General features: G+C 36.9%; 1 protein-coding gene across 6 annotated transcripts in view; it reads right to left on the bottom strand.

The window, feature by feature from the left end:
* The window catches only part of rabgap1l (RAB GTPase activating protein 1-like), a 358860-nt gene that overhangs the window by 15683 nt on the left and 319011 nt on the right, over nucleotides 1-24166 (bottom strand). For 3 of the 6 annotated variants that reach the window (XM_034016161.3, XM_059031912.1, XM_059031915.1), the window contains one exon: nucleotides 3271-3363. In XM_034016161.3, the coding sequence (XP_033872052.3) occupies nucleotides 3271-3363 (93 nt within the window). Of the gene's footprint in view, nucleotides 1-7; nucleotides 1999-3270; nucleotides 3364-16410; nucleotides 18915-24166 lie in introns of those variants that run through there. The other 3 variants (XM_059031917.1, XM_059031916.1, XM_059031914.1) reach the window with 3 other exon arrangements.

The following is a 24166-nucleotide window of genomic DNA, read 5'->3' as shown; positions in this document are numbered from 1 at the left end:
TATTAAATTATATTTAGAACTAATCTATATAGAAATAAAAGAATAAACACCATTGCATGGGCTAAATGAACTGTTCCCAGGTACAGTTAGAATTTGAAGGAATTATAAAAGAACACTGCAAATGAACCAATCATTTTAACAAACCATAATAATAGATTCCATATTTTGTGCATCAGACATATTTCAAAGCACAGGAAACACTATCTCAAAAGCAAAAGCGATCCACACCCTGTCAAAAAGGGTATTTAGTTTGTAAACATTCTCAACTTTTAGGTCTTAAAACGTATATTACATATACTGTATACAGTACACTAGGGGCATTTTCAAAATGATTATAAAATGTTCAATTTTCATAAAATTATTGTTTATAAGAAACGCATTACGTTACCTCTGCTGTGTCCCGTGTTGTCAGTAATGTAGTGTTATATTATTAAACAGAACTCTTTTTATATTTTTAATCACACATCATAGTTCGTAAATCAACTGGGCAATATGTTTCTCAAAGCTTACTCGGGAGAGTTTGCAAGGAGAAAAAAGAAAAACAAATATTCTAAGGATTGCAGTGTATCCATATCATACTCCCTCCTGCAACAATGCTGGTTTTCTGTTCCCACAATACACCACTCATTTCAATCAGAGCATCGGCACTGTTGCAGAAGGGAGCATGAAGTGGATACACTGCAGTGTTTGGAAGAAAACACCTCTTTCTCCTGCCAAACATTTCTGAGCAAAAGTTGAAAAAAGTTATTCCCTAGTTAGTTTACCTATGATGTGTGAAGAAAAAAACTATTGAGAATATGCTGGAAAAAAAACTGCTGCTATATGGACAACATGGGAAACAGCAAAGATAATGTTTTCCTTGTAAACACTGGAGGGGGTTCTGTAACACTTACATTTTCTGCTTTGTAATAACACACAAAATATGAACCCAATGTGATCTTTCCAGACGTTTAATGTCAAAGATTACTATGCTTTGAAAATGCCCCCTATCTATAGTGCTGTTCTACTTTAGACACGGGAGGGGGTCCCTGTCTGTTACAATGTGCATAAGGGGGGACCCAAAGGCACTAGCTGTTTATCTACTAGACTTAAGCCCCTTTCACACTGGCACGTCTACTCGGGATAGGACCTGGGTTCTGGCTACCCGGGTCACAATCCCGCATAGTGTGAAACCATGTACCTGGGACGTACCCGGGTTAACCCGGGTCCCAACGACCCACCTCAGGATGTGGGTCGACATGCTTTGACCCAGTTTGAACGAGACAAAATGCATGACGGCCGACAAAATACCAAACAGCCATGCCTACGTGAAGGTTTGACTTACGCAAGGAATGTTTTTGTTTATTCTGTTTAGCCATATTTTTGTTGCTTGAGACACACCATGAGCCAGACTGCAACAGAGATGAAGACACATTTGCTCTAATCAACATTTGGGCAGACAGTTCAATCCAGAGAAGCTTGGATGGAAGCGTCTGTAATAAGCTTCTTCCGGGACATAGATACGCGCACTGTTTACTTACATCTGTCACACAGGTCAACCCTGCTTTATCAAAAGCATTATGAAATCGCATCGCCAACCTGCATGACACTGGGTCCTGACCCGGGTAGGTTCCGACCTGGGTAGGGCATGCCAGTGTAAAAGGGACTTTAGTTTCCATTAATTTGATCTTAGTTTGTTCACGTATAGACAGTTTGTTAAGAAAGCTATGATGGTCATACTGTAACCGAAACAAAAACCCTCCAAGCAAACCCAGCGTAAGTGCACCTTTATGGTCAGGGATGCCTGAGGCACAGCAACAGCGACTAGCCTTGTCTGTATCCTCTTGTAAAGACTGCTTCAGCTCACTAAAATGCTGGTCTTCCAATCTCACATGCAGTGTTTCCAGTGTTATCATGCTCTCTCATACTTCCTGACAATGTATATGTACTGACTGAGTTCTGCCCCTCTTTTCATGCAGGTTCTCCCCATATCTGACGAATGGTCTAAACACAAACAAACTGAAAGAAGAGAGAGGATCATGTGTGGATCAGCTATGTAAATACCCTTTCACTGTCTTCTAACCTTGTGTCTGCCTCATGCATTTAGGGGCATCCTTAAAGGATGTCAACAGAAGGAGGGGAGGAGGTGGGAGGATTTCAAAGCTGCAGGAACAACCCCGGTTTAACTTTATATGCAGAATCCGTCATTCTTTGTATATCCTGGGCCTAAAGTACAGTCAAACACACTTAATATGACTCCTTTGGATGTCTCTTATAATCACCATATTGAAATGCCCCAGACTCCCAGAATATACCGGAAGCCAATAGGAACAAGCTCCTGATCATATCCCACTCTGGTTATTATTACTCACATTTAATAGTCAACTCATTTCCACCCCACTTAATATTACTTTGAGAAATAAAAGCATGACATTAGAACGTGTAGCTGCTGTGTGCTATTGAAACGTTCCAGGTAGCACAATAAAGCATACAGAACAACACAACCAGTATGTTAACAGCTTTCTTATTATTTTCATTATTACAATGCGTTGTACATGACTGTATATGGGAAATACATTTTCCAAAGCAAAACTGGTTTATTTGTTCAATGCTTATTTTTCCAATTGTTTGATTGTCATAATTTGTGCTCCCTTTGAAGTGATATTAAAAGGGTTTGACTGTAGTTTCAAGGCAAACACCCTTTACTAGTGACCCACAGGAACATTATATTTTAGACTTGAACGTTGTTGTTATCATTTAATAATGATGTATTCACAAGGCATTAGCTATGATCTGTATTAAAAAGTAGGTTATGACGATCAGAGCTTATTACAGTCATACTATCTTCTGTATCCCTGAATTGATAATCATCCATGTATCAAATACACAGTATGTAAATGATTAGCAAGAAGTCTCACAAGTACAACACAAAATTATTAATTTCCTAGGAATAGCAAATACATGATTGGTCATTTAACCCAATCAAACCCCTTTTTGACAAAAAATAAATTGGTATACCCGAATAGACCATTACCTCTTAAAAATATCATTGAACATAGATGTGCCACAAGTGCAGTAGTACTTTTACAATACAGCACCTATAACTATTAAACACTCAATAGTGTTTATAAATACTTACACCTCCAGTGAAGACATTCAAAACTAGTCAAAATGTTTGCCATTTTTATTTAATAATTATACTATCAATACTGGAGGCTTAATTTGTCTTAATTTTACCCATTTTATCATAAAAATGTTATGAATGTAATGACGTTCGGGAGGTTCTCTTACCTTGTACCTGTCGATAGGGTCTTCCTGTTGCAACTGGTTTTCCCGCATGGCTTGGTATTCTTTCTCATATTTCTTTAGCTTCTTGGTCGGCACCTGAGATTAAACAACATGAATGGCCTGAATGGTTTGCTGTGTCTGCCCATTTCAATGAATATCTATTTCCAACATTTGTTTAGTGCATTCTCTGAGGAATCAGATATTGCTGACAGACCTATTTGTTTATATTTGTTTCCAGGTCATTTTAGCTTCAGTGAAACAACAGGAAAAATAAACACATGTGGATCAATCCACGATGTTGGTTACATGACAGAAGTATCAGTATCAAACAACAACACATTAATGACCAAACATCTATCTATTAGAAAATGTCAAAAAAAAATTGACATTTGCACAACACTGATGACGTGACATCAGATTTTTAGTTTTTCTATATATCACATGTTAGTGTAAAGTTGAACACAACTGAGCTTTTAAGTAATGTTGAATAGCGCAGAATAGCCCCTTTTATCTTTAACCTCTTGAAAATAGGCCTACTTTTCATGACTTACACAAAACAGAAACACATAAACAAGTCTAATGTCTCTGTTTATTATAAGGCTAATGCTGATTGAAAAACCCAAGCACAACACATCGTCTTTATTCAGTTTCAGTCACTAGATGGCTCTGCAGAGACAGACACTTATTTCAGCAATTGGACTGGTAGTTTCAAATACCATAAGCATGCAGTCCATTTCTTTTCCTTATACCAGTGTTTTTCAACCTTTCCATATCCAGTGTTTCCAGCAGGGACCACCAGGCTCAACAGTAACTATTTGCAATCTTAAACGGCTGCTGTAAAACAGCATCGTCAATACCCCATTACAACCGGTTGTCTCATTGAAAATGTGACGGCATCATCTAATTATTTGATAAGAGTTCACCAGAATCAGAGTGGCTGCTTTGGTTCCCCATCAGTAACTTTGAAAGTTCACAACAACATATTTATTGTTTCTCTGTGATTCAGTGGTACAAACAGATCAAGGGAGTATTGTGGTTGAGGAATCATATCCTCATAAAGAACACCTACCTGCTGGTGCATACCAGTTGCAAGCCTGTCACCTACCAGTACTGGTACGCAGACCACAGGTTGAAAACCACTGCTCTATCCCTCCATAGATACTGTCTGAATGTTGTTACTAAAATAGGTTCAAGCAATTAGGTCCATGCTAACAGTTGCCTGGAAGTAATCTAGTAGCATTCTGTACAAAGCTATCAATATCATGCTTCGAATGAGACGTAAAACCGAGGTCCTATTGTAAATGACTCTGCAGCAGCAGTTGTGATGCATAGTTCACCCCCTAGACCCCCTAATAATAATAATAATAATAATAATAATAATAATAATAATAATAATAATAATAATTAGATGTAGTAAAAATACATAATTTGTAAGTAAAAACTGACCAACTGGAGCGCCAGAGCCAATACTAATGCAAAGGATGGCAACTTGGCACAGCCAGGACCTGCACTCCCCTGACTGTATGACTCACTGCACACCTTTTTGGCACCGACACCAATTCGTTCACAACTAATACAATACTGTTTTGTAAAAAAGCGACTTGTCATCACGAGAGTGTCTTGAGGTTTATGAAATCTTTCCAGAACCGCCGTCATATCATTGAATTGTATTTTGATTTCCACGAGTGCACCTCATCGCTACAAAATGGCATTTAAACAAACGGCAAAATGCTCCGCTGTTTCTCTTGCTACACAAAGTTGGAAATTGTTCGAGCTCTTGAAAAAAACCTGAATCAGACACAAGTCGAGCAATTTGGTGTTTCCCGTTCTGGTGAGTTGCTGCACCATTCTGTTAAATAATGTGCATGTCTTGTATATTGCTGCTGCAATTTGTAATGTGTGTAGGGGAGCTGTGTTCATTTAGTTTGACAGTTAGTTTATTAACGTTAAGTTAACCCCAAGTAACGGCCATTATTTTTGCCTCTGCCATTGTGATAGACCGAAATACACCCACCAGGTAATTTCATAGTAGGCTTAGTAGCTTTTTGACCGTGTTGTTTTTCTTTAGTTTTATTAACATTAGTTTGTCTGTTACTTTATTATTATAGTTTTTTTTTAACATACTTGCCTATTGTTTTGCTTTTACTTATTCAGTTAATTTCACATGTTGATGCACATGCATCATGACAAGTAATACATATGTATTTATTCATTTACTGATTCATATTGCGTCTGGTGGCTAACTCCGTCTTAGAGAAAACTTCGGCTATAAGAACATTTTGCTTGCCTCCCGAGGGGTTTTCTCTTAGCCTTAGACTACTGTACAGCCCATAACATTATTCAGGTGCACCCACACAAATCTTTCACATGGTACAAACAACTGAATCACACCCCATCCCATCTCATGCCGATAACGACTCTGCATCAACATGCTGTAAAGTGTTTCAGCCAATCAGAGTGCTGCATTTCTGTTGTTTCCTGAGTTTCCATTTCTAAAGATGAATAAAAACAGCACGCTGCCATCGAGACAGAACAGCAACTACAGTGACAGGCAAATAGTCCACGACAACAATAAAAGCTACAAATAAACCTATTTGAAATACAGACTTAAACTAGGGGAAAAACTAGCTCACAAATCTGTTATGCTGGTTCCATTTCTAATCATTTTACTCTTACAATTACTATAACTAATCATTACTCATCTCTTAAGCATGGCGTATAAGCATAAACTTTTTTTTTTGGTACATCTGACAAAACAGGTAGTTCAAAAAATAAAACATCAATAACAATAATAATAATAATAATAATAATAATAATAATAATAATAATAATAATAATAATAAGGAATAAACTCTTGTAGCAGATAAATGATGAGACCAAAAGTGGAGGATCCATGTCACTGGTTGTACTAAAGGGATCACAAATCAGGATCGGATCTGGGCTCACTGGAGCCGGATCATGAAAAAGCGTTGTACTAAGCGGATCAGGATCAACCTCCACTGATCCGAAATCTTGATCCGATCCTGGAGCTGCGCAGCCGTAACTAGGGAAACTGACCAATGAGAAGCAAATACGCGTGGCACAGAGATTGAAGAGTCTGAATGTCAGAAAATGAAGTGCGTTTAATTTAAACGACATGAATCAGAAGCAACTACTATACTGTAATGTTGTCGAGTTGCTGTTCTGGTATTTGATACATTTTCCTGTTTTCTCCATTTTCTTCCAGTTATGCTTTTACTGAAAGTTTTAGTACATGTATATCACTCAAAGTCTTTTTTCTTTGGCAGCATTTTCCTGATTTTCAACAAACACGTCTGTTTTCATCAGTAACATTTTGAAATCTGGTCGTCATTTTAATTAACTGCCAGTTTGTGTGCTGTTGTGACAGTTTGGGTCTGGGGGTAACTTACCCTCTAATTTTAACAATGGGAGAGTAAAATGTATTTTCAAGGGGTAAAATGGAACATTACCTTGAAGTCATGAGTAATCTCGACAAATACTGTACAATCTTTAAAGGTAATGGGGTAGGCATTAAAAAAGAGCCTTCCATTTTAACTACAATGTTACTTTGAACTACTGTACAACCACGCGTGTGTTTACAAGGTTCTTTATCGGCTCAGCACATTTTCTTTGAGGTATTACACTGACTGCAAATGAATTACGTTACTTATATTTTAAAACAGTTTGTTTAACGTTATAGGCACCTGTTTCTTAGCGGATGCCTCTGACGATGGTTCCAGTTGGATTTGTAGCTGGACTGGGGTGTTTACACTTCAACCTGTGTAGCTTTGAATTTCTTATTCTTACGGTGATTGGTTGCAAAGACAACAGGGCTAGCCAGAGATTGGATAATGTTTTGTTGGGCGGGTTTTTACGGTGCACAGTTTCCTAGTAACTGAAAACATTGTATTCTGGGAGTTGTAGTTGTCAGTGAAAGTTTTAGGGGAGGCAGACAAACTGTGCAGCAAAATTTCTATGTGCATATTTACGCATTTATTAAAATTGTTTGCGTATTGGGGTTTTTAAAAAACGGCAGGTACCCGGCTTATCTGGACCGCTGCATGCGAGTCCACACTTATGAAGACGACATTTTGCTAATCAAAAGGTACGCACAGTGCGTAACGTCAGTACAGCTGCGGGCGCTAATGTCATTATTGGTAAGTACTACCAGACACCTACACCAGGAAGCTTCAGGGAAGAAGTCACATTGTTCATAGCGTTCTTCCGAGTTGCATCTCATTGACACCTGATTAAAAGGAGAGCTAACACAGAGAAGGTCACATTGAGTATATTTAAAAAGGGTCCACTATAAACAGTGGCTCACAGAATATACAGGGAACAAAATGTCATTATTATCTTGCAAATAAGGCACCTGTTTTAATATGGTGTTCCTAAACTGCCACACTGATAATACTGCTACCATGGAAACAGAGAAACTGCAGTCTCTTTAATGGTTCAAGCTACTTCAAACCTGACTTAATATCTGGTGCCTAGTTTCATGGAAAGGCACAAAGAACCCAGAACAATGTGTTGCTAGGAAACCGTCTGTTTTACCAGTGGCCTTTTCCCCAGCTAATATCTGTACAAAATATCTTATACTACTCATGTAGCTAAAGGTCCATGAGCTTTTTTAATGCTACACCCGCTCCCCTCATCTCCTCCCATGGCTTCTTGTATCACTTCTATGCCAGATCTTCCTCTCCTTTCCCACCTCTGACTCCAACGTTTCCTCCCATATCTCTTCCTGTCTCTCGGCCATCTCCTGGATGCACTTGCATCATCTCAAACTCAACCTCTTCAAATCAGACCTTTTCTTCCCCCCTTCGTCCTCCCCCATCACTGATGCTCCTGTCGCTTCTTCCTCAGCAACATTAGCAGAATTTGCCCCTTCCTCACCAACTACTCCATGCAGCTCCTAGTTCAGGCCCTGGTACTGTCCAGCCTCGACTACTGCAGCTCCCTCCTAGCAGGCCTTCCTGCCTCTGCTATCCGTCCGCTCCAGCTCATCCAAAACTCTGCTGCTCGCCTTGTCGTTTCCCTTCGTCATTTCTCCCAGGCTACACCGTTGCTCCGCTCTCTGCACTGACTCCCTATCATTGCTCACATCCAATTCAAAACTCTTGTACTCGCCTATCGCTGTCTTGACTTTTCTGCTCCCTGCTATCTCCAGACTATCATTTTTCCCTACACCCCTTTTTGCCCCCTCCGCTACTCCACCTCCGGCAGACTAGGTGTACCCCCCCTCCCCCCCCTCCAGAGCCCGCTCCTTCTCCACCCTTGCCCCTCAGTGGTGGAACGACCTGCCCATGGATATCAGGACTGCTCAGTCCCTGACCACCTTCCGGCGCCTGTTCAAGACAACTGTTCAGACAGCATCTGTAAACCTCAACTCTCTACTATACTGGACTATATGGCACCCAATTGTACCAGTTCTTGCATCAGCTTGTACCTGCACTGAACTGCTCCATACCTTGCCGCATTCAACCACTGCTCCTAACTATAACTGTATCTTGTATCTGATTTTACTCTTATACTCTTACTCTTATAGATAACCATACTCATGTTTTTTTATATTTGCTCTTATTTGGAAATCATTCTCATCCATTTATCGTACTTACTACATGTTCTTACTGGACTTTACTCATATAAGCAAATATTTACTATAAGTTATAACTGCTCTCAGTCAAACCTATACCTTACTGTATTCTTTATTTTGCTCTTAAATTTGATCTTATTGTACTTTATAACTGCTTTTATCTGTATTATGATATTCTGTAATGTGATATTTTATAATGTGATAACATTTATGGCTACTCTGTGGTGCCTTGTAAAATGTAATAGATTGCCGTACAGTACCTTTGAATCAGTTAGAGTAGCCATAGTATGCTTACTGATATCTTCATTTTAATAGAAATTGTAAACATAAACAAGATATATGTCATGAAAAACCATGACATACGGTATTAATGTCATGGCAGCGGGGTCTTTTGGCCCTAAAATACAGTCTACCTTTCACACTAATATTATTGCAATTAAAGGGCTTTGAATGAAATGGCTGGTTGCTATTATTTTTATTATTACTCTTACTATTGTCCAAATATTAACTTTAGGCAAAGGACACAGGGCTCTTATGCTATTCTTTAAGATTGTGTTAATGTCTGTACATAGCCACATGAGATCTTTGTAGCAAGCTCCCTAATAGAATTACAGAGACAGCAGGGTTTGCTCTTAGCTCTTTGGATATGACAGGTAGTGTACAGGGAATGGATCCACATCTCTGCTTTTCAAAGGCAATGGATTTTAAGTACACTACATTAAAATGACTAAGTGACCATTCTGAAAGGCACTGACGGTTTGTGTAAGCCTACAGTTCACCAATGGTTCTTGAATGTGTTTTATAGCTGTTTGAACTTGCGTTTTGAACCACTGGAGTCCATCAGTAGTTCTGAAAGCTTCTTGCCTTTTCCAACAGATGGATCACAGTTTAAACTCTGTAGAGTATTAGTTTATATGCCCTATTTTCATCATGTTATTAATTGTAGTGATTTAGTAGGCTACTTGTATCTGTTCTTCAGTTTATTTTCATCCTGTCTTTGCTGTCAGTATAACAACCCCTTTTTTTGTGTGTGTCTCTTTGGATCATGCAATTTATAGTTATCTAGCATCACACTTAATTAGATATTATTGGGGAACATACGTTGTGTCGGCATATCTGAATGTACGGCATAACGATGTCTGTATTAGCGAGGGACTGCTGTAGTGTGCCTGAAACATCCGAAATACAGGGTAAGGAAAATACTATTGAAACAACATGGTAGAAATGACTACACCTCTTTGGATTGATCCAGCTTAAAGAGTAAGTAGCGGGGTTCTGAAAAATATAGTGTTACACGTCCCCACGTGTTGCTACAAATGTTTAAATAATGTACCTGTCATTTGTATTTTCATTGTTAACATCCTGACAACATTTTACACTTATAACTTTAAAGTCTGTTTCAAAGCTCTTTTCAAAATGGCTCCTCTTTCAATGCCTTTTAAACTTTGTGTCCCTTACTTAAGAGATGTAGGGAGCCCTAAAAGAAAAATGTTAGGTTATAATGTACATACCAGGCAGGATATGTACATTCAAACGTCAAGATTCAAACGTTTGTCTGCTTGACTTTCTTATATGTTTTATCTATATTTATGTCACCAGAACTGCATACAGCTAAATCCGGGCCTGTCAATGAATCAGCCACCAAAAATGAGTCCTCTGCTAACCTCAAAGCACCATTCGATCAATCCAACACACACTGTTGTCAAACAAAAAGACTTTATTAAATGGAACAAAAGAGGTACTGCAGTTTATAATTACATTGACAAAGGAGGTATTATCCAATTCCTTGCTGTAATAGCAAACCCTTGATTTAGGAGGAGTGGCAGCCCAGCACTGGGAATCAAATTCTACTCAATCACACTGCCTTACCTTCTGCACAGGAGACACATCTCACTGCCCTTCCAGTGTGACAGCGCTGCCCTGCCAACCAGAACTGAAGCCAGGAGGAATTTGCATTTATACAGCTGACTGCTACAATCTAACTAAGTCCCTATCATGAATGTTACTATTGTTGTCATTCAATAAACCGCACACTTTAATGCTTTCTAAAAAATATATATTTAGAAAAGTTTAAACTAGCAACATATGGATTCTGAATGTGTCAACTCTATAATCAATCACATATAGTAAAAAAATGATATTCAAATACAGAATAAATAACCAACAAATTAATTTCTAGTACCATGTTATATTTAAATTGAACTTTTTTGTATAAATGCACCTCTATATATATATATATATATATATATATATATATATATATATATATATATATATATATATATATTAGTTTCATAGCCCTATTGTAATTATTATAGGGTTACTAGCCGGTGAACATATGTGTATGCGCGTTATACACATTAATGGTCTGTTTTTCAAAGGAACCTGAGCTCAAATTCTTTTGACTGCATACTAACCTTGGGAAGCTGGAAATGCCTTGACTGTGAAATGTTATGATATTCATTTTTATTCGCTGTGTATTAAAACTTGTAGAGCGAAGGTTTGCTGTGCTCTGTGGAGTTTAAATGGATGATTTGAAATGTTATGTATTTTTTTTTATTATGATTATTATTATTGTTCTTATTATTATTATTATTACCAATAACAGCAGTAGCAGTTATTGTTTTTTTTTTTACTAGTAGTAGTATTACTACGACTACTACTACCGGTAATAATAATAATAATAATAATAATAATAATAATAATAATAATAATAATAATAATAATAATTATTATTCATGGACAATTACAGACTAGCCCGTCGAAAATATGCAAACAGTAGGAACTACAATTAATTAAAACTCAGTTTACCAAATACATTGTTCTTATAAATTAATACATTCTGAATCCAGAAAAGAACTCAAAGACTGTAAAAAGAATGACTTAGAAATACAGGAGTATACTTAAAGTACATTTTTAGTATAATATTTTTCTAAGATTAAGATATGGCTTTCCATTTAGTCCTGTCTGCTGCTATCAGCCCACAGTGCATGGAATTAGAACGTCACTGCTAGGTCAGGTGATTTGAGCTTTCCTACAACATAACACAAATACTTTGTGGTAGCTGGGTGGTTACAGCATTTAGGGGGAGGTGTGAAGCAAGCAGCCTACATTAAGCAAACAAGCCCCCTACTTTAAAGTTCAAACCGACACAATTCTAAACTTCCGGTCAGAATCAAAACCAAACACACTAAACATCCACACATGTGGTATCAACTGCATATAACTATCTACTACAGTTGACATAGTTAACCTGACCCAATAACAATATTTTAAGGGCAGTACAGTAACCAGGACCAGAGGATACAGTTGGAAATTAAGTGGAGACAGACTTAGGACAGGAAGGAGACACTTCTTCTAGCAAAGAGAAGACAGGGTATGGAATGGGTTACATAGCTGTTTGGATAACAGAGGCATTCGCAGAAGTGCTGGAGAGTAACACATTGCATGTATCGAGTTGCTATACTCTGATAACATGTTTCAGTACCTTGTAGCTGAAATAGTTCCTTTTTCAGGCAGATAACAATGTGGTACAGGGTAACATTTTATGTTGAAAAATAATGTAGTTATTTTTATTTAAAAAAATAAATAAATAAATAAACAAAGATTAACCTTACATGTCACATGAACTCACTTTTTATATTATCTTGCTAGAAATGGCATCAGAGGATGGAATGAGTGGGTTCCATAGCTGGATCTTCAAAGAATATTACGAGCTGCAGCCTGACCAAACCGAAAAAAAAATATTTCTATAAAATGTAAACTGTGACTGAGAAGTAACTATAACTAGTTACAGTTTTGTTCCAGCAACTTGTAACTGTAAAGGATTATATTTTAAACTTCCCCAACACTGCCTATAAAATACAGTGTTGGGTATTGCTGATGGACTAGCACTCCCTGATATCCTCACTGTGTAGTACACATATTTCATGTACATCATTCAGTGTTTTGTGCTTTCAGACTCGGATGTTCTTCAGTAGTCACTTTGTATTTTGTCCCGGAGGATTCAAGTTAATGAAGTTTCTTGCTGAAGGGTTGAGCAGATATCACAATGGCTTTTGTAGTGTTCTTTGACCAAACACTTCACAAAGGACATAGTGTGTTTAAATGGGTTGCGAATGCATAACAACTACATATGAGAAAACAGCTAAAAAACTGTATACTTGCATTAGATGTAATCTGAAGATTTGTCAACACACATCCCTTGCCAAGTATATAAATAAGATACATTGCAGGTGCCCATACCATTAAAAAACAGGACCTAAATCCTCACCATGAACAATAGCACAACATAGCTGCCCTTATAAAAGTCAACAATAATTCTGCAGTTTCCTTAAGCTGTTCACCATGGTTTGCCATGTTTTTAATATGCTTTTCTATACCTCTATGGGCTTTACAATACTCACCTATGTTGTACTACACTTCCAATATGCTTTTGTAACACTTTGTTATGCTTTTATTATTGGACACTAGTTTATATAGCAGTGATGTCTACGCATACCATAGCTTTCAAAGCTGGCCAAGTGTGTCTTTGGTATTTTGAATCAGATTTTAAAAGAATTTGTATAAAACTAACAAGAAAAAAGAAGAATAATGTATAAATGAACTGACAATAACAATTTCTTTTGAGGATTGCTGCAATGTATATACTGTAAATGTAGAGAAAAAAAAGTATCACCAAAGACTGGGAAACAAAAACTACAACAAAATATAGAACAAAGCAATTCATTACTGTAACAATGAAGATCCTTGTTAAGGCAACACCATCTTTCATTATTCTAGACGGCCTGTATTTTTGTTAGTTTGATGGTTGCTCTGGAAACCTTGTGGTTTAGTGGTGGTGGGTGCTGGGGTGTGGAGAGGGGGGGTGGGGACGTGGGGGTAGGGGGGTAGTTAAGGGTATTTGATGATTCACATGATTTAAATCACCTGGGATCTAAATTACTAGACAATGACCTTATTTAAAGCATGTGAAACTGAACCTCGCCCATTAGTTTCAATTACAATGATGCCACCACATTCTATATGCTCTACAAGACATAATTAAAATGTTGTCATTTACATCAAATACAATGCAAATAGCTTTGTCTTTTAAAATTACTTAAACTTACATTCTTTATTATAATTGAACTTATCCAGCATTTTTTTTTTCTGTATAAAATGTTCAAGGTAAAGCATATTAATAGATATGATCACCTATGGTAAATGCCTAGTATAACCATAGGAAAAAAAATGGGAAACAGCCAAATACCATCCAAATTACTATATCCCTTTACCTTAACTTGCTTCAATATTGTCTTACTGTGCAATCACACTTCACCTCTTAAAATATATAGTTGTCACCTCCCTCCATATGCATTACAAAATGAATGAATTGTTCAAAAGAAGTACTAACTGGTGCTTATTGGGGCATTGTTGTTTAAACAAACACAATGAGACAAGTTGCCTGACTGAGAAACTAGCAGCGAGTTTCAGCAAACACCCCCATAATTCAAGAGCCACCTCATTGTGGGATCAGAATGAGAAGACAGTTAGGTTGAACTAAAACAAGCAGGAATATTCTAGTTCCCCCAATTTCAGTTGAAAAGCTACCTCTCCAGTCCTATCAACAGTAAGTACGTAGGAAGAAACTGGTTAAATAACCTTTCAAAGTACATGTTAAAGCACTTTTCTTTCACAAATAACACGCCATGGCCAAAATATGTTTGTTTTTGCTATATGTCTTTAGGTACAATTCACTTTTACCTGAGAAAGGTTTTTTTTTAGGAAAATACTAATGTATGCAATAAACCTCTCTGATTTATCATTGATGTGTTATCAAGTTAAAATACAATTTCATCCACATTGCTGTTTATTGCATTCATTTATAACTGGTCAAAATGCTTTTTCTTAGATTAAAGTTAATTTAATGTATATTTATATTAGTAAATTTATATACACATATTTAAATATTTGAACCATCTGTAGCAAAAATCACCATGTTCGTATTCATTCATATAACAGAATTAATAAATGATTCTCAAAAAGATGTTAAGAAAACCAATACGTAAATGAGGTCTGAAAATCACTAACACTACTGTACTGAAGAGTGCTCCTCTCATTTCTCTGATAGGGAATTTGATGAGGTACTGCTCATTAGAATATCCATATAGTAATATTTAATGGAGGTTTGTTGATTGGAAAGGTCATATAAACCATTTCATTGTTGTAATTCATTTATCCAAACTGATTTTCCAATCACTCAGTAGCATTACTTGTTTTCAATTAGGGATGGTAATATTAACAATTTACATGTTTACACATCAAGCATCAGTAAAGAGACTGCGGCTTAAAGATGTCTAGATACGTGGTTTGATATGTAATTATTATATAAAAATGCATGGTAAAATACATTGAAAATACCTACATTAATGACTTATATTAACTACTACTAGTGTTAAACAGTAAAAACAGAGTTGTAACAATTGAGCCCTTTACACAAAGCTGTTCTTGTTATTGACTTTTTAACAACAGTTTCAAAAAGATAAAACATTATCTTATCAAATTAAAACAGGCTTAAAAAACATGTATTATGTTCTTATGTGCTTCTAAAATTTAATTGATCCTATCTATCTGTGTAGATAGCACTGTGTGTCTATGTTATACATTGCTGTAAAGGATGACACAGTGATAGCGTCAGGGCTTACGATGCCTGTTACCCTGCTCTCCCTTTACAACTGACAGAGAATGAAACTTGTTAATATGCAGTGTAGATGACACTTGCTGCCAAGCATGTTCTGCGTAACTTCATCCAACCAATATCAATAGGTCATCAAACCAATACCCAATTTTTTATATTAGAGACAACACCCCAACAGAAACTAAAGACTTACTAAAGAACATCAGCTACACTCCTAACTCAGTGGTACTGCATACATACTAAAGCACATCAGCTACACTCCTAACTCAGTGGTACTGCATACTTACTAAAGCACATCAGCCACACTCCTAACTCAGTGGTACTGCATACTTACTAAAGCACATCAGCCACACTCCTAACTCAGTGGTACTGCATACTTACTAAAGCACATCAGCTACACTCCTAACCCAGTGGTACTGCATACTTACTAAAGCACATCAGCTACACTCCTAACTCAGTGGTACTGCATTGTAATCCATCACATCCACAAATCACTTATAACAAAAGTATACTAAAACATAAAGAGTATGCCTCTGTCATTGTATGGCAACCTGTGACTACTGTAACGTTCCTGGCTACTATCTAATCAAACATGTATTGGCAGTCACTTGCTCCTGCTTTTCAATACAAGAGAATTACAGAGGCACCGTGTAGAGCGACAGGCATCCACCTGTCTTAAGTAGTCTTCAGTTATACTGGTAACTTAATACATTCAGTAACTTACTATAACTCATCATACAAATATCAGAGGGACAAACTCATCCTGCACCGCATAATCTCTGCTTATTAAGAAATTATAAAACAACCTTCATCCACATTAAATCATACTGTTAATAGTCTGAAACCACTTTAAAACTGTGGTACCTACCACTGGCTTGGGTTTAGAGATAGCCACCATCTTAGCAAAGAAGTCCTCTTCGTAAATTTGGCTAAAAACATGGGCGTCATAGGCCACCGTTATGGACACCTCTTCCATCATTTTCTCACAGTGTTCCTTCAGCAACAACTAGTAGATATCCAGAGATTACAGTAACAGGTTGCACAAGTCTGCATGTGCCTATTAAAGAGTGTGTGAGACTCAATGTTCCCACCCGCCCTGTACTGTGAAACTAGGCGGAGATGATAGGGGGCGTGTTCAAGATGAGAAAGCAAATTTATCAGCACCTGCTTTTACTAGCAGCTCCTTCCATTAGAGAGATCAGGAGCTGCTTTCTGGCTTTAAATTCATATAAAAAAAAAGCCCTCGTTTTTTTGTTTAGTTTTCTCTTTTGAAGGGTGTTGACTTATTTTTTTAAAGTCACGACCACTGAAGTTTATCACACGCAAGTGTGGTTTCCGTGACACATTCCTGATATACTTTCGTTTTGCTATCTTTGCAGATCTCGGTAGCAAACAATGCAAGATTGTCCATTTGTTTTGAAAACCAGGGAGAGTGTAGCAAGGTCTCAATGAGAAATATTTCCGTTCTTCATTTTCCAATTTCAAAATGCAGGTTCCTACAAAAGCGATGGTTTATTTAAATTTGAAATCAGGAGCCTTCATAGTCTTGTGGCTTTAAGTAAATAAAAGTTACAGATCAATTTTGAAAGGTGTGCTTTGTTTTCTTTAAAGGGAATGTGCAAATCCAAATTCCTTATATAATCCCAGATTAGTTCATTAAGGAAAGCCTTCAGAACATACTCTGTGCCAGTGAGTTCTTATGATATAAACGGATTCAAGATTAACCTTAGAACTCAATAGGTTTGCCCAGAAGGAAATAGCATGGATCAAGATTTCCAAAAGGAATTGTTAAACAAAATGCATGCAATCTTTTTAACCTAAGGCAAAGGCAAAGGCAAGGAAAATAAGGATTATTTACATAAAAAATTAACTCAAACAAGATCAACAATATAGCTGGTTTCCTGTCTTGTCTCTCCAGAGTTCTCTCTTAAAGCTGTATTACATGTTTAAAAGCAAATGAGCACACAATGTCATACATCACCATTCAGGAGAAGCATTTAAAAAATCACTTCCCTCGGTCACTTCAGAAGGAATGTCAGAAATGCAAGAATACTGTGAATTATAAAAATGTAGTCACAGTATTAAAGTTCTGTTGAATTTTCTTGGTTTTTCAATATCCTTTGATCAGGCACTTCACAAGCCTTGCGTTATGTCGTAGCACTGTTTGAAAGATCCTTGAGGCAGGCATAGAAGGTAGCCCTGTAGCAAAGCAACAGTCCACATACTGAAATCTCATCCAGTTTTAGAGCAATAATGCCAATGTCCAGATGCACTTTAGATTGTCCCCTGTATGTTATAACTATCTTTTAACACAAATGCATGTTTTCAAATAGGTGCTAAGTGGTCCCAATCTCACGTAACGTCTAGTATCAATGGAGCAATTTAATTAAAGGTATTCCGATTGAAAGTGCTCAGTGCTGTGAAGTCCAGAATGTAATCGCCTTCAAATGTTGGTGGAAAAGCCCAGCACACTAGAACTCAGTGTGTCTGACTGTTTCAAGCAGAAGCAGGTGCTAGAGACATCACCGTCCACATGTCAAAGCTTTTGTTTCCCATCCGTGCATAAAGTAGATACACCCAGGTAATTTGCAGACACTATTTTAAAAAGGTTGAAGGCTTATTTTGTTCATTAAAAAGGCCTCCCAGACTAAAGTGAGTTTCTACAGCTCTGTGTAGTTTCTTTTCAAGGTTGTTGCTCCAATGTTAACCTTTTTTTCCATGTATTATCCAGAGAAAAAAAATGACCCAGCAAAAGCATGCTACTGAATCAACAGACAATGCACTGTAACCGTCTCTCCTTCCTGCATATTTCCTGTTTGCTTTTTTGTGAAATACCTTGAAAAAAAACACAGATACTTTCTAAACAGCTGTACTCTGTGGCACCATGCCACATTAGCATTCAAATACAAGCATTCCAGCTTTAGCTAAACGCCAGCATTTCAAAAACACATTAACTAATATACGGTTAGCACTAAGGAAACGGCAGAGCGGGTAACAGGCTAATGTCACTGAATAAAGAAAAGCACACACTGACAGAAGGTGTTTCCAGATTCCTGCTGGCCCCACCCCCAAAACAGATATAGCAACGACACTTCCTGGTTGCTTCACCCTTCTCGGCAGGTGTCCCACATTTATGTAAGGTGTTTTGCAATGTTTTTAAGCCAGAAGCAGGTGCCTAGGCAGAATCCCTGTCTGTGAGAAAGTATCTCTCTCCAATGCTGACTCACTCCCAGCCAGGTAATTGATACAGCAGTAGCCCAGGTAATTTTCCCACAATTCTCTAGTCCTCTCTCTCTCTCTCCTCCACCCCAAAGCCTAGTTTAACAGCAGCAGGAAGCAACAGTGACTCTGACAGCCCTGGAAAGCTATTTACAAATAGCCTCAGACCCCTCCCACCTACAAACCAAGGCGGGCTGAGGAAGAACAATTCTAAATATTTGCAAATTAAATAGACACTGTCTTACTAACTTACACTACACTTCTTAGCTTAAATAGTTTCTCATAATGTAACATGTATTTTTTTCCTGGAAAATGTAATCAGATTACAGCAATGCATTACAAGTAATGCATTACTTACAAACACTGCAAATATATATGTATTAGGCAAAATATAAGTCACTTATTTATTAAATGGTATTATATTATGGTGTTAAAAGTTTCCCACAATCCCACAAAGTTTAATTTCTCTGTAAAATAGTGTCACTTTGTGTTTTTTTCCTATTCTGTACTAAGGAAATAAAAACAGTGCCTCAAAGCGAACTACACAAAAGATATAAATTTAATAAATAGCATCACTTGGTTTGTTAATTAAGGCATGCTCCTGCTGCTTCTTGCAAATAGCAAAATTATCCCTCTAAAATGCTTAGAAAATGTAAATGCATTGTCTTCTAAATGGTGTTTTATCCATAGCCTTTAAACACTCAGTAGTGCTACATTTAGAAATACTAAAAGAACCTTCAGCATAATCACAAACGTCAAGATTGACAAAATGCTAGTCATGGTACTTATTAGGTATCTTTCAGTATTTCTAAATGATGGGTTGGTTATACTACTTACCTAGTGTCGACCTCTACAGCAGGTATATTTGTGTCAATAACAAGTATTCTCTCCTCACTTGTTTCTTACAGCTATTCTCTCTTTGATTGTAGCAGCTGTATCAGCAAGTACGATGGGGACCTAATTAATTATCCAACTGCCTTTTGGAACAAGTAATAACTAGATGCTTCATTATCGCTTAGGTTAACACATCATTTTAAATGTGTAGTGGCTCATACAGTAGTGAAAATATTTAAATCCCCAAATACATTTCTTAGTTTTCCAATACAAAATGTTTACCTTTTAATTCCTGTCAACATTTTGTGTAGATTTCAAAGCTTTATTTTAAATGCATTGTACAAGCCAAAACAAAATGGTGGTGGTATACCTTTTCAGTGCTATTTTGTAATTTTGACACTGTGAATAAAGTTGGTTTTGAGAGGGGGGGGGGGGGGGGTAGCCATATTTTTGGTTACATTTATATTTATCTAACTGCAAATATGAAGTCACTACCTCTGAGGTAGCTTTGAAAGAGTTATATAGGCAGTTTTGTAAAATTACTAAAAAGTCACATCTGGCAGCCATATGTGACTTAGGCTGAAGATAGGCCGAAAGAACTAAATCTATTTAGCCTAGAACAAAATTGACACCTTTAAAATGTTAAAAGGAGTTGACAAAGTTAACCCTAATCATTAGAATTAAAACAGAGGCTAGGAGACACTTCTTCACTCAGAGAGTGGTGAGGGTATGGAATGGGTTACCTAGTCATACTGTTGATGCTGAATCTCTTATATCCTTTAAGAACCAATTTAAAGTTTTGAGATCAATCTGCTACTAGGAACTGTGCGAGTACAGTTGGGCTGAATGGCGTCTTGTTTGTAAATTTTCGTATGTGCTTAGATCACAGATCAAAGTGGAGGATATTGTTATATTTTGCACTAGAAGTTTCCATAAAAATGTTAATATGAAGTTGGCAGAAGAGAGGTGACAGAATTACAAAAACATATGTCATCTTAATAAAAGCCTAATACCATATTCCTTCCAATTTAAGACGCAGCCCAAATTTCCCACCCTCAATTTGAGGAAAAAATAAGACATCAAATAAACATGTATTGACAAAGATACAACCTCAAGTACGCATATGGAGTCAGTTTGCGGCCGTCTGCTATCACACAGAGAATTACAGTTATGCGCTGCTTCTCATTTCAAGTCGTGATTACTCACACCTGTTTTTCTCCCAATTTGTGAACTGAGGCATTGCTTGGCATTTCGAAAAATACGGGGGACTGATCAGCATTTCTGATCTGTCCAAGCTGGTACCGTTATTTAGAAACACTGAAATTGTAAAAGTTTCTCTTTAAATTCCTCAGGAAGCTAATGACGCTTCTGAAAATGGCTGCCTGTATGTCACGGGCAGCAGTGTGGAGTAGTGGTTAGGGCTCTGGACTCTTGACCGGAGGGTCGTGGGTTTAATCCCAGGTGGGGGACACTGCTGCTATACCCTTGAGCAAGGTACTTTACCTAGATTGCTCCAGTAAAAACCCAACTGTATAAATGGGTAATTGTATGTAAAAATAATGTGTAAAAAATAATGTAATTGTAAGTAAAACTAATGTGATATCTTGTAACAATTGTAAGTCGCCCTGGATAAGGGTGTCTGCTAAGAAATTAATAATAATAATAATAATGGATGATTCAAGATCAGGCAGTAATGTTTTGGTTTGTCTTTTCTCAGCAGTAAGTCATGTTGAGTGTACTCTGGTAGTCACGTCTTTTGTTCATCTTTTCTCGGCAGTCAGTCACGTTGGTGTTTGTGTACTCAGGTAGTCACGTCTTTTGTTGGTGATTTTAATACATGCATTACTACTTTACTCAAATTTAAGATGCAGGCTATTTTTCAGAAGCAAAAAATGATTCAAAAAGTATGTCTTAAATTCGAAAAAATTCAGTACTTACACAACAGCGTGGAAAAAAAAAAAAAACTATGAGGGACAACCACCATCTATTTTCAATAACACCCATTTAAACAAAATACCTGGAGAACTTGAGAAAATAAATACAATCATGTATATGTATTTAAAAATAAGTAATTTATAATGGAGTTCAGTTTTTCATACTGAATGTCGATAAGCTGGTAAAATATCTGTAAAGTGTTACTGTGTGTATATAAACACACACACACTGGTAGAAATGATTATGCTACATAAATAATCTTTTTCATAAACAGGTTTAGACACAATAATGATTTAACATTGCTACACATTTTCACAGCCTGTTTTGAGGCGTGGTTTTTGGCATACAGTAGTACACACTCAACATATTGTTTTCGGCTGTCTTTCTGTCAGAGAACTGCATTAAACACCAGAGAAACACCAGTACAGAACATTATTTACTAGGGCTCCTCTGACATACTTGTTTCACATTTTATAAGAGGTTGTCAAGCTGAGGACTACAGTGTAATGTTATGCCTCTGAGTCTTTTCAATAATTTACAAGGCAAACCACCAGGCTGGCTGCTCGAAATCCTGTTTGAGAGATTTTCCCGACAGTCACAGCTCTGAGGAGTAGAGACTCCCTGAGGCCCAGTCACTCTGCCTCCTTCTTGGCTCCTATTTTTATCAGGCATCGCCTTAAGAAACTTGCCTCTCAGCATAAACATGGACAGTTTTTTTTTTCTCCTCAAAATATTATAAAGTAAGGACTAAAATTGTTTGTGCCAATATTAGAGTAAGTCAAACCAGTTGCAAACATTTCTAAAAAAATAGTAATATGTAGGTAATGAATGAAAGAGTATGGATAAATACATACATGAATCCAATACTTTTAAAAGTTACACAATATTATATAAATATAAACACATTTAAATATACATAAATATACATAAAGTATAGAGTTACATACATAATCACACATGCTATCATTATAAAGGGACCAGATTACTGATATGTTCAGAGTTCATAAAAATCAACACAACAAATGCTTGTTCTAGTAAAGGTCGGTATTTACCCATTTTCACCCAAATTGTGGCCTACTCAAGCATGTGAAAACATAGATTTACACTATGACAATCTGTGACTTTAGGTGAATAAAAAATGGTTTAAGAGTAATATGGGTCAGTCTGTTTAGGATACTTAACTTAAGTAGTACTACAGGTTAACCAGCTTTACACAGTTTGCATTCACAAAGAATAGAAGCAGGTAAACTGCTCGTTCAGCTGCCCCTGAATATTTCTCTGGAAACCTGGAATGCTACACACAGTGAAAGTCACTCAAGATTCTACCTTTTGTTTTCAGTTCAGAGATTACTGTATTAACTTAAATTCAAAGTTCATGAAAAAAACACCAATATTATAAAACATAGAAACAACTTAGCTGTGGGTAGGAGCAATACACTACAACAACAGCAAACAGCTTTTTACAGTACCTTTAAAGGGATCAATCCAAAGAGCTCTACACACAATAATATAAAACTAGAAATGGGAAGATTTGCTATTTCATAAAAGCTCCCCCTCAAAGGGATGCTTATTAAAGACCTGAACATTCTTACTGTACCGTATTCATAAAAGCTCCCCCTCAAAGGGATGCTTATTAAAGACCTGAACAATCTTACTGTACCGTATTCATAAAAGCTCCCCCTCAAAGGGATGCTTATTAAAGACCTGAACAATCTTACTGTACCGTATTCATAAAAGCTCCCCCTCAAAGGGATGCTTACTAAAGGCCACCAAATAATGTAGGATTAGCTACATCAACATACACAAGAGCTTTTAAATAGTACACCAAAACCAATAATATAAAGACTACTGCTTTTGACTGCTGGGAAGTTTAAATGTTAGAGTACAAAACTTAGTTAAAGGTCCTTTCACAACAACGTAACATTCTTTTTTTTTTTTTTTTTTTAGAATACTGTACGATGCAGGCTTTCACACCGGCTGCATAGTGAAACAGACGGTATCTGAAATAAACTGTGTTCCTATTTCTCTGTGTGCGTCCGGTATCGTAACCGATAGTGCTTCCCCGAGGCATTATAGGCATTATCTGTATAATGTGAAATAATGTATAATGTGATATCTTGTAACAATTGTAAGTCGCCCTGGATAAGGGCGTCTGCTAAGAAATTTAATTAAATTATAAGATAGAATAAACCCATCCGATACTGCCTCCCCATACGATAGTGCCGCCGTAAGTCAAGAGATGCACCATAAACATACTTTTATGAAGCTACGTTTTATCCTGATTTAAAACTGAGAAATGTGGTAATTGTTTAATTAATTTGTAAAGGAGAGGCGAAAAGTAGGACGAAAACACAGAAAACCAGAAACCCTAATATGTGTGTGTAACTCGACACAGAGTAGAGGGAGAAGGTTTCTCTGAGAAAATTAGAGGTAGTCTTTTTTAATTTTTTAAAGAAAAAAAACAACTTCCAACTGAATGTACATGTAAAAAAATGCAAACGCAGCACAGATCTAAAGATCAGTCTATTAATTTTCACTTTAAATACTGCCTCCCCTGTTCTTCCGCTCTGTGCATGTCTTCAAAGTTCTGCGCGTGTGCAGTTAGCAAAAAGACACCATCATACGGGGAGGCACTA

The sequence above is a fragment of the Acipenser ruthenus genome, chromosome 10 (assembly GCF_902713425.1).
Source record: "Acipenser ruthenus chromosome 10, fAciRut3.2 maternal haplotype, whole genome shotgun sequence".
Classification (NCBI taxonomy): domain Eukaryota; kingdom Metazoa; phylum Chordata; class Actinopteri; order Acipenseriformes; family Acipenseridae; genus Acipenser; species Acipenser ruthenus.
The sequence above is the reverse complement of the archived record's forward strand: the minus strand, read 5'-3'. Positions and strand labels throughout refer to the sequence as shown.